General features: G+C 38.3%; 2 protein-coding genes across 3 annotated transcripts; one reads left to right on the top strand and one right to left on the bottom strand.

Annotated features, from left to right (window-relative positions):
* Positions 1 to 3,362: 3,362 nt before the first annotated feature.
* LOC146692620 (uncharacterized) lies at positions 3,363 to 7,547 on the top strand. Of its 2 annotated transcripts, none has more exons than XM_085432784.1 (3): positions 3,363 to 3,517; positions 5,004 to 6,013; positions 6,782 to 7,547. In XM_085432784.1, the coding sequence occupies exons 2-3, from the start codon at positions 5,381 to 5,383 to the stop codon at positions 7,100 to 7,102; spliced, it is 954 nt and encodes a 317-aa protein (XP_085288910.1). In that variant the 5' UTR covers positions 3,363 to 3,517; positions 5,004 to 5,380; the 3' UTR covers positions 7,103 to 7,547. The 2 variants fall into 2 exon arrangements, with proteins under 2 accessions (XP_085288910.1, XP_085288911.1); XM_085432785.1 differs by lacking the exon at positions 3,363 to 3,517 and adding an exon at positions 3,580 to 3,822.
* Positions 7,548 to 8,360: 813 nt separating this feature from the next.
* Positions 8,361 to 13,001, bottom strand: LOC146692619 (uncharacterized). Its single transcript, XM_085432774.1, has 2 exons — positions 12,866 to 13,001; positions 8,361 to 11,390 (listed from the first exon to the last, which is right to left on the bottom strand). The coding sequence occupies exon 2, from the start codon at positions 11,062 to 11,064 to the stop codon at positions 9,496 to 9,498; it is 1,569 nt and encodes a 522-aa protein (XP_085288900.1). The 5' UTR covers positions 11,065 to 11,390; positions 12,866 to 13,001; the 3' UTR covers positions 8,361 to 9,495.
* Positions 13,002 to 14,695: the final 1,694 nt, after the last annotated feature.

The following is a 14,695-nucleotide window of genomic DNA, read 5'->3' as shown; positions in this document are numbered from 1 at the left end:
GATCCAACTGCATGTTGGAGGCCAAAGGTCAGCTGCTGGCTGTGAGAGGTAGGTCCTTGGGTCAGTCTGAATGTGACAAACACACTGTCAGTTGCTGAGGAGTCGAGTCCTTTTTAATAACGCTTTGGCACACGAGTCCCAGATCAGTTACAGATGCTAGCCCTCGAGCAGAGAGGGTTGGTGTTCTGTGCTGTGGCTCGAATGCAGGCTGAGATCACAAGAAGACCTGCGAGCTGCTGATGTTTCATGTGTATGACGATGTGAAGAGAAGGAAGCTGAATGCAGAGGTCAGTGTGACAGAGCGACAACAGGAATGTGACATCACTTAGATGTGTTTCTAATGTGGCAGCACAGTTTTCACTTTATTGTTTCTGACTTCAGGTGGTGCTCTCCGCCTCTGCCGCCAGGCCATGTTACACCACAGTTCAAGAGGGGGGCAATGAACGTGTCACAGGTGCGACTCACCTGACTTGACTACACCTGAGTGTGTGGTCAAGTGAGTCTGAGGAGGAGGACCTGTGTCCGTCACATGTCTGCTGGGACTCTGCAGACACACAAATCTTGATGTAGGTGTAAAAACCACTGATGTTTGGAAATGCTGAGCTGGATTTGATCCAAACCTTCTGCTGTATTTATTTTTGTTTCATTCTCTATTTTCTGTAACAGAATGAAATAAATCAGGTTAAATTGTTTTCATTTGTCAGTGATGACAGTCATGCACCTGAGGGCATCATCAAACTGTTTTCATCTGAACCAAATATTTGCATAGATGTAAGATTATCTACAGCTGCTTTCAGTACCACTGATGTTAATTTAGTGTCTTTCTCTCCAGCTGATCTGAGTTAGCTTGAGTAACTACCACCAGCTGCTTTGGCCTGTTCTTTTCTGTATCACATGGTGGCGCAGTAAGTCACTGTAACTTTCATTTAATTAGAGTTTATTTCCTGTAAACAAATATTAAATGATTTCTAACCAACTGCATCAATCTGTCTGTGATTAGCCGTCCACACTGAGCTCTGACAGCTGTACAAATAGCGTTGTTCCTGAAGTCACACCTTGGTATTTTGGTAAATCCAGATTTATTTATCTCAGTCCTGCAAACGGGAAGCCGGATTTTCAGGTCATTAACTGAGGCATGAAAATGTGCGGCCTCTCCTACTTCCTGTCAAACAGCAAGTTTGTCTCCACATAGGATTCCAGGAGCTCGGGAATCTGACGGCGTATCTCTGCTTTGAATCCTCGGCTTTGTGACGACAATCACAAACCTTCAGATTCTGTTTGCTGTCTTGACCCAAAAAAAGATGGCTGCCACACAGAGGTTTCTCTATTTTGATGGGGCGAATGATCAGATTTCACAAACAAACAGAAAATCATTTATGAAGCTGATCTTTAGACCCGTTGAGGAAAAACCTGCTGCAGACACATGATCTAAGACGGCTGAGGTGCACTGGCACAACACAACCTCAGTGATACATCACCTGCCAGTAGAGATGCTTAGGTCACTCAGCCTTGGCACAAAAGGCGGTGAAGACAACGTGTGCAGGAAAGAGGTGAGCGGGATGGCATAGACCTTCCCAGCAAATGCCTATTCGATCCAAAATAAGACGGAAGAATGAGACTGTCTCACAGGCTGTTCACCTGCTACTGCATGATGTAAAGCTCAGGGCTTCACTGTGCAACTGGTTGTTGAGAGCTCAGCCTGATGTCCAATAACGACAGTCTGCTTACAGGAAGTGGGTGAATCTGCAGTCCGCTGCTCTGACCAGAGAGGAGATGACTGTGGACTCCAACACTGGTCTGCGCACAAACACACTCCATGTTTCTGTTGATCTGAATGATTATGGTATTTTCATAGGTTTTAGTTTAATGAAACAAATCAATCTTCTTCTACTCAAAAAACTGATCATGACAGAGACATGAAGATTCATCATGAGACTGATCAACAGGACATTTTAAATCAGAGTAAAGTTGTTTCTAAAACTTTAACGTTACTCATGTAAATAAAAACAAACACTTCTGTCTTCTAAATCTGTTCAACTCTAACGCTGCATGAATGAAGTTAGCAGCTGGAAAACATCTCTGTGTGAGAGTGATTCAAACAACACCAATAAAATACCACTGATGTGTTTTACGTGGATTTCAAACAGTACAGATGTTATTCTGATATGAAATGTCGATGTTTTATAGTTTGTAAATAAAGGCACCTCCATATTGGAGCCACTGCGTGGCAGTGATGCATCCTTGAACCTGTGTGACTTTGCCTGTGTGACAACAAAACTATCGACTACACTACTCACTAACTTCACAACACAAAACACTAACTTTAAACTCCAAACACGCTAAAAGTCACAATTCTTTCACATCTCAAAACTTTCTTTCTCTCTCTCGCTCTTTTGCTCTCTCTCTCTTTCGCTGCCATCACTCATAAAACTTCTCCGCCTTTCTAAACAATCAAATGCCATGATGCCGTATTATTATTTTTTTATTTGATTTACCGTTTTTCCCCCAGTAAATATAAACAACAATAGTATTCAGGAAAAAGCTTTACGTATATATTTTTTTCATAACTCTGGCTTTATAGCCTATCAACACAATTTAAAAACTAGTATATAGTTTGAAGTCCACACTTTTTATACAAAAATGGAGAATCGGGGTTGTTTTGGGTTGAAAGCATCTTGTTACTATGTCATCTTAAATTGGTCATGCGATTGGTTTACCTTGACTATTTTATTCTTCCTCAGCCAATCAGCAGCACAATCGTCTGTGTTGAAAAATAGTAATGAGTCCACACCGCATTTTCTTGTTAGTAACAGCGTTTTAACGATAGAAATGGTAATTATTCAGATTAGTTACTGTTATTCCCATCACTGATGGGAATAACACTGATGGGAATAACAGTAACCACTAATCATTTCTACCACTCATAAATGGTAAATGGACTGATTCTTATATAGCGCTTTTCTACTCTCCTGGAGTACTCAAAGCGCTGTATGCAACGCTGTATACAAACTAGTGACGGTATTTAATAATCTATATCCACAAATGAAAATTGTAAATAAATGACATTAGATGAGCACAAATCTACGGAAGAGGATTAGGGCCACTGGGAAAAAAAAAGGATTCTGACTTTAATCTCAGAATTCTGACTTTAATCTCAGAATTCTGACTTTTTTCTCAGAATTCTGACTTTAATCTCAGAATTCTGACTTTTTTCTCAGAATTATGACTTTAATCTCAGAATTCTGACTTTTTTCTCAGAATTATGACTTTAATCTCAGAATTCTGACTTTTTTCTCAGAATTATGACTTTAATCTCAGAATTCTGACTTTTTTCTCAGAATTCTGACTTTAATCTCAGAATTTTGAGGTGGGCACCTGCAGGCTTCCAGCTTCAGTGACAGCGATGTGTCCAGTTTGGCAGGTGGAGAACTAATTCACTAAATATGGTGGATATAAGTGATTTTTTGCGTGGCCGAGGGGTCCCGAAGATGCTATTTTATTAATGGAAGAGCAGAAGGTGAGTAACAAAAAGAGAAATCGTTTGGTGTCTCCTATTTCTACAGGAAAACAGTTACGGTACAGTTACGGTTAGCATGCTTGTTAGCTTATAATGTTATATAGGAATGAACGTGTTTCACGATGTTACAGTATACTAGGTGAATTGACGTTTTAACTGTTGTTGATCGCAGGATCATCCCAGATGGGTTCGTTGCATTTTATTTTATTGTTCTACTATTTCAGAGTTTTTCAAGGCAGTTAAACGGAGCTGTGTTACAGATGCTAGCCGCCTGCCAATATCACTGATATATTTGATGTGTACAAGTAAGTTACACTTAGTACAGCGGAGGGGAGAAACTGTAATGAATGTTTATGCGGATATTTCACTCAGAAAAATGGGTGGCGTTCATACACAGCCACCAACACAGCCCCGGTTGTTGTTCTGACGGTGGCCGACTGACGATCCCCTCACAACATGTTAGCTAACACAAACTAATGTAGTGCATGTAACTGTGTGTATACATTAGTGGTACAGTGTCGGAAGAAATGAGCAAACTGTTAACTGTTTATAATGACAGAATGACATCATCGTTCTCCTGCACTGTGTAATGTATGTCAGCTCAAGAAGGAAATCATATCTTATACTCTGAGCTGCCCAGTGCACTTAACGCCTACGTGTGGAAATGGTAGGCTACACTACAGTTAACTACCGGTAAAAAACTTAATACAGTATTTGATTTTTTTTTTTTATAGAACAATAAAATAAAAAGTGCTGGCTGAGGAGCGCTGCCGCGTTGAACTTTGACCTCGGAGTGACGTGACGTATGTTCGCACAACCAATAGAAGTGCAGAAAGTCGCAAATCAGGCATATTGTTCGCATAAACACAAAAGTAAATAAATAAATAACGAAATAATCCCGATATTGTGCCAAAGACTGATTTACAATGTTACTTTGTGTTCTATGTGTAATACCTTTGCTTAAATGACTAAATGGACTGTGTATTTATGACTCTGCGTTATAGTCCTGCATACATAAGTAACATTCATATGTACAGATAAAAATGTACAGAGATATGTACACAAGCGTGTACACAAAAGTCTACTGCTGATCGAGCTGCTCAGTGGTCGTACAGTCTCATGCAGAGAGCGTGGAGGTGTTGTCCGTTGCCATTCCACCACTCCAGCAGACCACAACATAAAAGACAGCAGACGCCACCACAGTGTCGTAGAACATCCTTAGAAGACGTACTACCTACATCATAACCAATCAAGTCCTGCTTTTTTTAAATACAGAAGAGGATTTATTATTTACTGAAAGGCTATGCCTTAGTTTGCTTCTTTCATTATTGTGTTTCGCCCTGCATAAAATAGATAGCTTTTCTGACAACTACAGTCAGTACTCTCCTACTGGCATTAGCAGTGACCTAACAGCCTTAACCGTAATATTGCTTTGCAGTGTAAATGTTGCAGAAAATGACTGTCTTTTCTTTCTTCTTGTGTGCAGATTGACTGTGACGTCATAGCACTGATGGATGATGCAACTTTGGCAAACTACATGCCCTCGTACGGAGACCGAATTGCCCTCTTCAATTTCTGCAAAAGCAAGCAACCACTGTCAAAAAGAAAACTAGGACTTCTGCAAAAAGTTCACCTCTCAAAGTGAGAGAAACAGTGGCTGACATATCAGATTTGCATGACTTAATAAGACTGTATTTCAGACTTTCTTTCAGTAACAAAGAAATACTTTCAATTTTAGCACATAGTCATCAGACAATTATAAGTGTTCGAACTCTAAAGAGAATTTGTAAAAGACTTGGGCTTTTTAGAAGGAAGAATCAATCAAACTTCGAGGAAGTGCTAGCCTTTGTCCAACAAGAGATCATGACAAATGGACAGATGCAAGGTTATCGTTGGCTACATCTACGTGCAATTCAACATGGATTTGTGGTGTCACAAGATACTGTAAGATGCATAATCAAATTGCTTGACCCTCAAGGTGTGGAACTGAGACGAGCTCGATGGTTGAGAAGACGACAGTACAGCTGCAGAGGGCCAAATGCTCTCTGGCACATGGATGGCTATGACAAGTTGAAACCATATGGTATTGCTATCAGTGGCTGCATAGATGGTTTTAGCCGCCATGTTTTATGGATGGAGGCTTATACCACAAACAATGACCCTAAATTGATTGCAAGTTATTTTCTGAAAACAGTTTCATGCATCAGTGGATGTCCAGAAAGGTTATGTGCTGACCGAGGTACCGAAAATGGTTGTGTCGAACAAATGCAGATGTTTTTACGGAGAAACCACACAGACAGTTTTGCAGGTGAGAAAAGTTTCCTTTACGGAAGAAGTACGGCCAACCAACGTATAGAAGGATGGTGGGCTACCCTACGCAAACAGAGTGCACAATTTTGGATGAACTTATTTCAAACTTTTCAGGATGATGGCCACTTCACAGGGGATTTTTTGGACAAAAGTCTTATCCAATTCTGCTTTCTCAATCTTATTCAGGTAAAAGCATGTGCTCATGCTATGTAATGTCTTAGCTGCATAAATAGAAAATATAAATATGGTTAGAACTTTTTTTTTTCTTTAAATTAAATATGAATTTTATTTCCATTTTAACTCATTCACTGCCAGCCATTGGCAGTGAATGAGTTAAACCCATTGACTCATTCACTGCCATTGACGGCTATAGACGTCAATGGCAGTGAATGAGTTAATATGTCTTGATGCATGCTCAATCAGCCAGGTAAGGAATTTTTTTGACAGAACATTTCTCACACTGAAAACGCTACATCCAGATGAACAGAATCAACTTTTTGGGATTCCATTTTAATACTTTGATGGAATTGTATTCATGTTATCAGTGGAAGTAACTGCACCTTTCTCAGCACAGGTGCATGGAGCATTTTTTTTTTTTTTATTGCCACATGGTTTAAATTACTATGGAGTCTGTTACCTAGTGGTCCTTTGGGCACGGTTTCAGAAAGCAATCCTATCATTTGGTTAATTCTCTATTGAAAATATATTGTAGAATCATTGCACACTGAGTATAAAGTGTTGGGCTATCTATTCAACAGTAGAATCATGCAGCATCATTCTGTGTCCATGTGCTGTTTAGTGAAAGTGCTATTTTGTTGTTGCTGCTTGGTTTTACATTAATTAGAGGTCACTTTCTATGTCTGTTGATTAATGAGTTAATAAGCCTCAACTTTGGCTAAATCTACTGGTACATGGTCTGTTTCATATACTTATATTGTGTTGTTTTTCATGTAGGATGAACTTGATGAAGTTGTGAACGCATGGAACTCGCACAAAATCCGGCCAAGTGATAGTGCAGCATTGGGTCGACCAGTAGTAATGTACTCATTTCCAGAGCTGCACAGTGCTGAGGATAGACTGAAGCCTATTTCTATGGAGGATATCACTTTGTGTATGGAAGAGTGTAGCCCAAAAGGTCAACACCCCTGTGATGAAACAGTCTTTGAACTGTGTTGTCTGCTTATGGTAGAAAATGAATGGGATGCCCCAGGAGATCCACTTGGTGCTGCGGATCTGTATATTAGGTTAAGAGAAGAAATACTGCAAAGTATTTAAGGAACTTCAGTGTGTAAATGTACAAATAAATACAAAATATTTCTCTTTATCTTGATAACGTGATTTGATAGTAGGTGCCATGTCTTACAGGTACCTTTTATGCAGGTATTTCTGCACTGCATTAAATGAAAGACATCTTTTAGGTGTGACCGAACATGCCATTTTTCAGGTCATTCTCTCAGAATATTTCTGCTTATTTCTGCTGTAATGTAAATTCAGAGTGCTGATAGGAGGTCAGCACCAACTAGTATCATTTTATGTTGATCATAGTAATAAATACAGTTTGGTTGGTATCTCCCCCCCCCAAATTTGATTGTTTTTCTACATTCACACTACCATTAAACAGAAGTGTTTATATATTACTTTGAAAAAGCTGAATATTGTGATATTATCAGTCAGTTATGAAACATGTCAATCCTATTAAAAGGCCATACATTAAACTGCATTTACAAATGTTATATTTTTGATTGAATCATAAGTGGTGTAAACCTGCCTACCAGTAAATTGCAATATAAATTTCTGTGTTTTGTTGCCAGACATGTGCATAGTATATAAAATATAAACTGACCAGCTCCCTGCTCATTGTTTTCTGTATCAACCTTTACTCTTAATATTCATGGATGGAAACCCAGGCACCAGCATATGATATGCTAAGTGCCCGGGTTATCTGTGGTATGTTTCAGCAAACCATAGTAGCATTAACAGTTCTAGGTCTTGACAACAGCATGTTTCTATAAACGTATCATTGTTAATATTTAAAGTCGTTATGCCTTTTGGGGAGCTTTTAGTGCAATTATATTAAAGCAAAGCTATTATAATCATTTACCCATATGAAGGTCCATCACTTAATTATTAATGTATTTCACTTGTTAGTTGTAAGATATTTTAGCTGGTTTTCATGTAAAATGACCATGAGTCATTGCTATACTGATTCAGTGTGAGCTGTCGTACACAAGGCTCCTTTATATCATGAATCCTAAAATGATAAGAAACATACCAAAAATATTTTGACTTTTATTTGTAGTATCCCAGCAACAGTGCAACAAAACAGTTCCTGCAAGTGGAACCAAGTTATTGTCACATTAAGTGCAACATGTTTTACATTTATATTTGTGTATCTTTATGAAATGTTTGAAATTAAAAATAAATGGTATTCTTCCATGTTACTGAGCTCATGTGTGGCAGTCTCTTGAATTCTGGCATGTTCAAATAGATAAGGAGCTTGATGAACAAATTCAAAACAACAATACAAATGTACTGTGTACAGTAACATTTTATTGAAAAAAAGTTTACAAGAAACCTGTTCTTGCCAACGCCAATAACATGGCTAAGTCTCATAACCATATAAACTGCCCTGTAACAAGAATGACTCAACTTTTAAAACAAACTTATAGATCTCATACAGTCTTGTTATGCATCAGTATACATCAGTGACTTACTGTAAAGACCATGAACACTGGCTATTGTGGTATCACATATTCCTCCAGTGTCATCTATGGTATAGAAATAAAAACAAGTGTGAATGGCTGAGAACATACATGCATACAAATAAAAATGCATAATTTCTGGCAGTAACAAGACATTTTTTCAGGTGTTAAGATTAATACTATATCTGAGAACATGACAATTTGGCATTACAAAAGGATGCCTGAATAATCACAGCACTTGACCACTGCACTGAACTGTACAGTGTTTATTTATGATCTCAGTAATCAATAACCGTCTTCAAAACAGACTGAATCCTTTAAGCAGCTTGAATGAATTTGATGGATGAATAACAGGTATGCTTAGAAACAATATGGCATTAAGAAAATACTGGAATTTTAAAAAATATTTTCACCAACTTGAAATGGAACCTTTGTAATCAACAACAAATGACAAACTTTGATACCTTAACCTACCTTAACTAAAAATTGCATATACTGTAAAGCAAAATATTTTCAGACATGACAAATGCTAAAGTATAAAATTGTACTTATTCCTTTTACAATACAGTGTTGCATAACAGCAGTACTTTTACGTTATAACTATGTTCAGTTTTAGCCCTGACCTAATAAGAAAATACCATCTGAATGAATTAGTCTTACTACTAATTACTTACAAAAGTATTTGACTGTGCTGAGCTCTCACACCACACATGGTGCATCAAAGAAAGTTTAAGAGCAGTTTAATTATAGTTTATAGATCTTTAATAATCTTTCTTCATGCTTTTGCTGAAGGTTTCTGTCTTACAGCTGGAAAGCTTGGATTTGGTGAAGACAGCTCTGGATATGGTAGTAAACAGTGTACCCGTTCGTTTTGTTTTGTGACTGTATCATGTAAAACTCAAAATGATAAAACAAAATGAAATATTAGCCAAAACTGGACTTCTAACAGAGATGAGAAACTTCTCTCTAATTAAAAAAAGTATACTGTATAAGTTCAAAATACATAAAAATACATATTCCTAACATCTCTTTACAGTTATGGTCTAGTGTGCATGAGCAGTTCAAATGTAGCGCATTGCTGTGAGAGTAAACAATGTCCATCACCCAGACATTACTTTCAAGAACTGCATTAAATTCAGAACGAAAGTCTGGGAAGTTTTCATAGCTGTTAGCTAGCTGCAGAACATTCCCACACGTGTGTCCGACTGGTCTTCTTGTAAATTCTGTCATATCTTGAAATTCCACATAAATACTGTTTGTTACTATAAGGTCAGATCCGGTGCAGAAACGCATACATTTCTGAAGTTTAATGTTATCCAGCTCTCTGATGAATCTTTTGAGATGATTTTTCACTTCTTTTTGTTGTGGAGTCAAATCCACAGCAAATTTCAGTAGCTGGCACACTTTTTTTGAAGTTGGTTGCAGTTCAGAGAATAATTTGGTCAGACCCTCTGGACTGAGGGAGATATGGGAGTCGATGATCTCCCTCCAGCAGTCAATAACAAACAATGGTTTTTGGACAAGCTCTTTGTGTGCTATTTCATCAAGGATTGTAGGAAGAGTCTCAGCAGTGATTCTTTTTCTACAGCCATAACTGTCAAGAACTTCCACAAGATCATCCAAGTCAACTGCAGAGAAATCTTTTACTGCTTCCATCAAAACATCACATTCTTGGCTGCTGACAAACTGTAGAAAGTGTGCTTTAAGATCACTGTAAACACCACTGAAAAGCACTTGTTCCAGAAAAGGGATTGCAAGTTTATTTGGAAAATACTGACATTCTTGGTAACCTTTCAAGAGTATTCGCCCAACTGCCTTCCATTTTTCAGCAGGAAAATCATGGCGAATGAATGGCACTTTAACGGTTGCACGTAGGGTGCATCGCTCATAAAATTCATGCCAGAAGCATGTGAGTACATCTCTTAGTATTCCTGATCCAGTGCCTGGTTCTTCTGTGTTGTCTGGAAGTATGCGCTTCACATTCAGTGTTTTGCTCAAAATCTCCTCATCAAAGAAAGCAGTAATCATGTCATGTAAAGTGTCAGTATGACGTATGGTGATTGTTATTACGTTCTCTGAATTAGGTGGACTGAGGGGGACAAGAAAACCCTCATAGACTAATGTGTCTTCTGTATCTTCTTCAGCATCAAAAATTGGACCAAAAGTAATTTCTGGATCATCTAAAATTCCTGAACCAGCGATGACTTCATCAAAATTACCCCTGACTTCCCCCACTTGCAATGGATTAATGTCACTGCCACTGTTTGCTGAGACAAACACCACTTCAGATGTCTCGCTGGCATCTTCTTCAGGATTTTTTGGTTTTGTTGCAATGTAGAAGCGTAACATTGTCAGTCTCGCTGCCTCATACATATTGCCAATAGACTGGCAGGTATCATCAGTAAGGTGGTTCTGTTTAAAGTCCCAAACCTCAAACTCAAAATCTGTTTCACATCCCTTAGGAGATATGCCATCAGGAAAAAAAAGTTTCTTTCCTTCCTGAACAATATCTTTTAATCCAGCATCAGTGGCCATTTGAATTTTCTAGTGCCACCTCCCTGCTTCGCTCTCACCTGTTTGGCTATTTTTCCATCACTGTGTATCCATCCTATCTCAACATTTCGTGTTGCTTTTTGCTTCTTTGTCTGTCTTATTCCTGCATCTGTATGTGAAGTGTTCTCCTTTGGACTTTCTTTTCTGGTTTGCATTTTCTCACAAACTTTTTGCAGAAGTCCTAGTTTTCTTTTTGACAGTGGTTGCTTGCTTTTGCAGAAATTGAAGAGGGCAATTCGGTCTCCGTACGAGGGCATGTAGTTTGCCAAAGTTGCGTCATCCATCAGTGCTATGACGTCACAGTCAATCTGCACACAAGAAGAAAGAAAAGACAGTCATTTTCTGCAACATTTACACTGCAAAGCAATATTACGGTTAAGGCTGTTAGGTCACTGCTAATGCCAGTAGGAGAGTACTGACTGTAGTTGTCAGAAAAGCTATCTATTTTATGCAGGGCGAAACACAATAATGAAAGAAGCAAACTAAGGCATAGCCTTTCAGTAAATAATAAATCCTCTTCTGTATTTAAAAAAAGCAGGACTTGATTGGTTATGATGTAGGTAGTACGTCTTCTAAGGATGTTCTACGACACTGTGGTGGCGTCTGCTGTCTTTTATGTTGTGGTCTGCTGGAGTGGTGGAATGGCAACGGACAACACCTCCACGCTCTCTGCATGAGACTGTACGACCACTGAGCAGCTCGATCAGCAGTAGACTTTTGTGTACACGCTTGTGTACATATCTCTGTACATTTTTATCTGTACATATGAATGTTACTTATGTATGCAGGACTATAACGCAGAGTCATAAATACACAGTCCATTTAGTCATTTAAGCAAAGGTATTACACATAGAACACAAAGTAACATTGTAAATCAGTCTTTGGCACAATATCGGGATTATTTCGTTATTTATTTATTTATTTTTGTGTTTATGCGAACAATATGCCTGATTTGCGACTTTCTGCACTTCTATTGGTTGTGCGAACATACGTCACGTCACTCCGAGGTCAAAGTTCAACGCGGCAGCGCTCCTCAGCCAGCACTTTTTATTTTATTGTTCTATAAAAAAAAAAAATCAAATACTGTATTAAGTTTTTTACCGGTAGTTAACTGTAGTGTAGCCTACCATTTCCACACGTAGGCGTTAAGTGCACTGGGCAGCTCAGAGTATAAGATATGATTTCCTTCTTGAGCTGACATACATTACACAGTGCAGGAGAACGATGATGTCATTCTGTCATTATAAACAGTTAACAGTTTGCTCATTTCTTCCGACACTGTACCACTAATGTATACACACAGTTACATGCACTACATTAGTTTGTGTTAGCTAACATGTTGTGAGGGGATCGTCAGTCGGCCACCGTCAGAACAACAACCGGGGCTGTGTTGGTGGCTGTGTATGAACGCCACCCATTTTTCTGAGTGAAATATCCGCATAAACATTCACCCCTCCGCTGTACTAAGTGTAACTTACTTGTACACATCAAATATATCAGTGATATTGGCAGGCGGCTAGCATCTGTAACACAGCTCCGTTTAACTGCCTTGAAAAACTCTGAAATAGTAGAACAATAAAATAAAATGCAACGAACCCATCTGGGATGATCCTGCGATCAACAACAGTTAAAACGTCAATTCACCTAGTATACTGTAACATCGTGAAACACGTTCATTCCTATATAACATTATAAGCTAACAAGCATGCTAACCGTAACTGTACCGTAACTGTTTTCCTGTAGAAATAGGAGACACCAAACGATTTCTCTTTTTGTTACTCACCTTCTGCTCTTCCATTAATAAAATAGCATCTTCGGGACCCCTCGGCCACGCAAAAAATCACTTATATCCACCATATTTAGTGAATTAGTTCTCCACCTGCCAAACTGGACACATCGCTGTCACTGAAGCTGGAAGCCTGCAGGTGCCCACCTCAAAATTCTGAGATTAAAGTCAGAATTCTGAGAAAAAAGTCATAATTCTGAGATTAAAGTCATAATTCTGAGAAAAAAGTCAGAATTCTGAGATTAAAGTCATAATTCTGAGAAAAAAGTCAGAATTCTGAGATTAAAGTCAGAATTCTGAGATTAAAGTCATAATTCTGAGAAAAAAGTCAGAATTCTGAGATTAAAGTCAGAATTCTGAGATTAAAGTCAGAATCCTTTTTTTTTTTCCAGTGGCCCTAATCCTCTTCCGTAGATTTGTGCTCATCTAATGTCATTTATTTACAATTTTCATTTGTGGATATAGATTATTAAATACCGTCACTAGTTTGTATACAGCGTTGCATACAGCGCTTTGAGTACTCCAGGAGAGTAGAAAAGCGCTATATAAGAATCAGTCCATTTACCATTTATGAGTGGTAGAAATGATTAGTAACTAATCTGAATAATTACCATTTCTATCGTTAAAACGCTGTTACTAACAAGAAAATGCGGTGTGGACTCATTACTATTTTTCAACACAGACGATTGTGCTGCTGATTGGCTGAGGAAGAATAAAATAGTCAAGGTAAACCAATCGCATGACCAATTTAAGATGACATAGTAACAAGATGCTTTCAACCCAAAACAACCCCGATTCTCCATTTTTGTATAAAAAGTGTGGACTTCAAACTATATACTAGTTTTTAAATTGTGTTGATAGGCTATAAAGCCAGAGTTATGAAAAAAATATATACGTAAAGCTTTTTCCTGAATACTATTGTTGTTTATATTTACTGGGGGAAAAACGGTAAATCAAATAAAATAATAATAATACGGCATCATGGCATTTGATTGTTTAGAAAGGCGGAGAAGTTTTATGAGTGATGGCAGCGAAAGAGAGAGAGAGCAAAAGAGCGAGAGAGAGAAAGAAAGTTTTGAGATGTGAAAGAATTGTGACTTTTAGCGTGTTTGGAGTTTAAAGTTAGTGTTTTGTGTTGTGAAGTTAGTGAGTAGTGTAGTCGATAGTTTTGTTGTCACACAGGCAAAGTCACACAGGTTCAAGGATGCATCACTGCCACGCAGTGGCTCCAATATGGAGGTGCCTTTATTTACAAACTATAAAACATCGACATTTCATATCAGAATAACATCTGTACTGTTTGAAATCCACGTAAAACACATCAGTGGTATTTTATTGGTGTTGTTTGAATCACTCTCACACAGAGATGTTTTCCAGCTGCTAACTTCATTCATGCAGCGTTAGAGTTGAACAGATTTAGAAGACAGAAGTGTTTGTTTTTATTTACATTAATAAATGAGTAACGTTAAAGTTTTAGAAACAACTTTACTCTGATTTAAAATGTCCTGTTGATCAGTCTCATGATGAATCTTCATGTCTCTGTCATGATCAGTTTTTTGAGTAGAAGAAGATTGATTTGTTTCATTAAACTAAAACCTATGAAAATACCATAATCATTCAGATCAACAGAAACATGGAGTGTGTTTGTGCGCAGACCAGTGTTGGAGTCCACAGTCATCTCCTCTCTGGTCAGAGCAGCGGACTGCAGATTCACCCACTTCCTGTAAGCAGACTGTCGTTATTGGACATCAGGCTGAGCTCTCAACAACCAGTTGCACAGTGAAGCCCTGAGCTTTACATCATGCAGTAGCAGGTGAACAGCCTGTG

This window comes from Copadichromis virginalis, linkage group LG15 (assembly GCF_057382275.1).
Source record: "Copadichromis virginalis isolate Kocher_CV1m ecotype Utaka linkage group LG15, C_Virginalis_male_GT1.1, whole genome shotgun sequence".
In the NCBI taxonomy this organism is placed as follows: domain Eukaryota; kingdom Metazoa; phylum Chordata; class Actinopteri; order Cichliformes; family Cichlidae; genus Copadichromis; species Copadichromis virginalis.
This window is presented reverse-complemented; position numbering and strand designations above follow the sequence as displayed.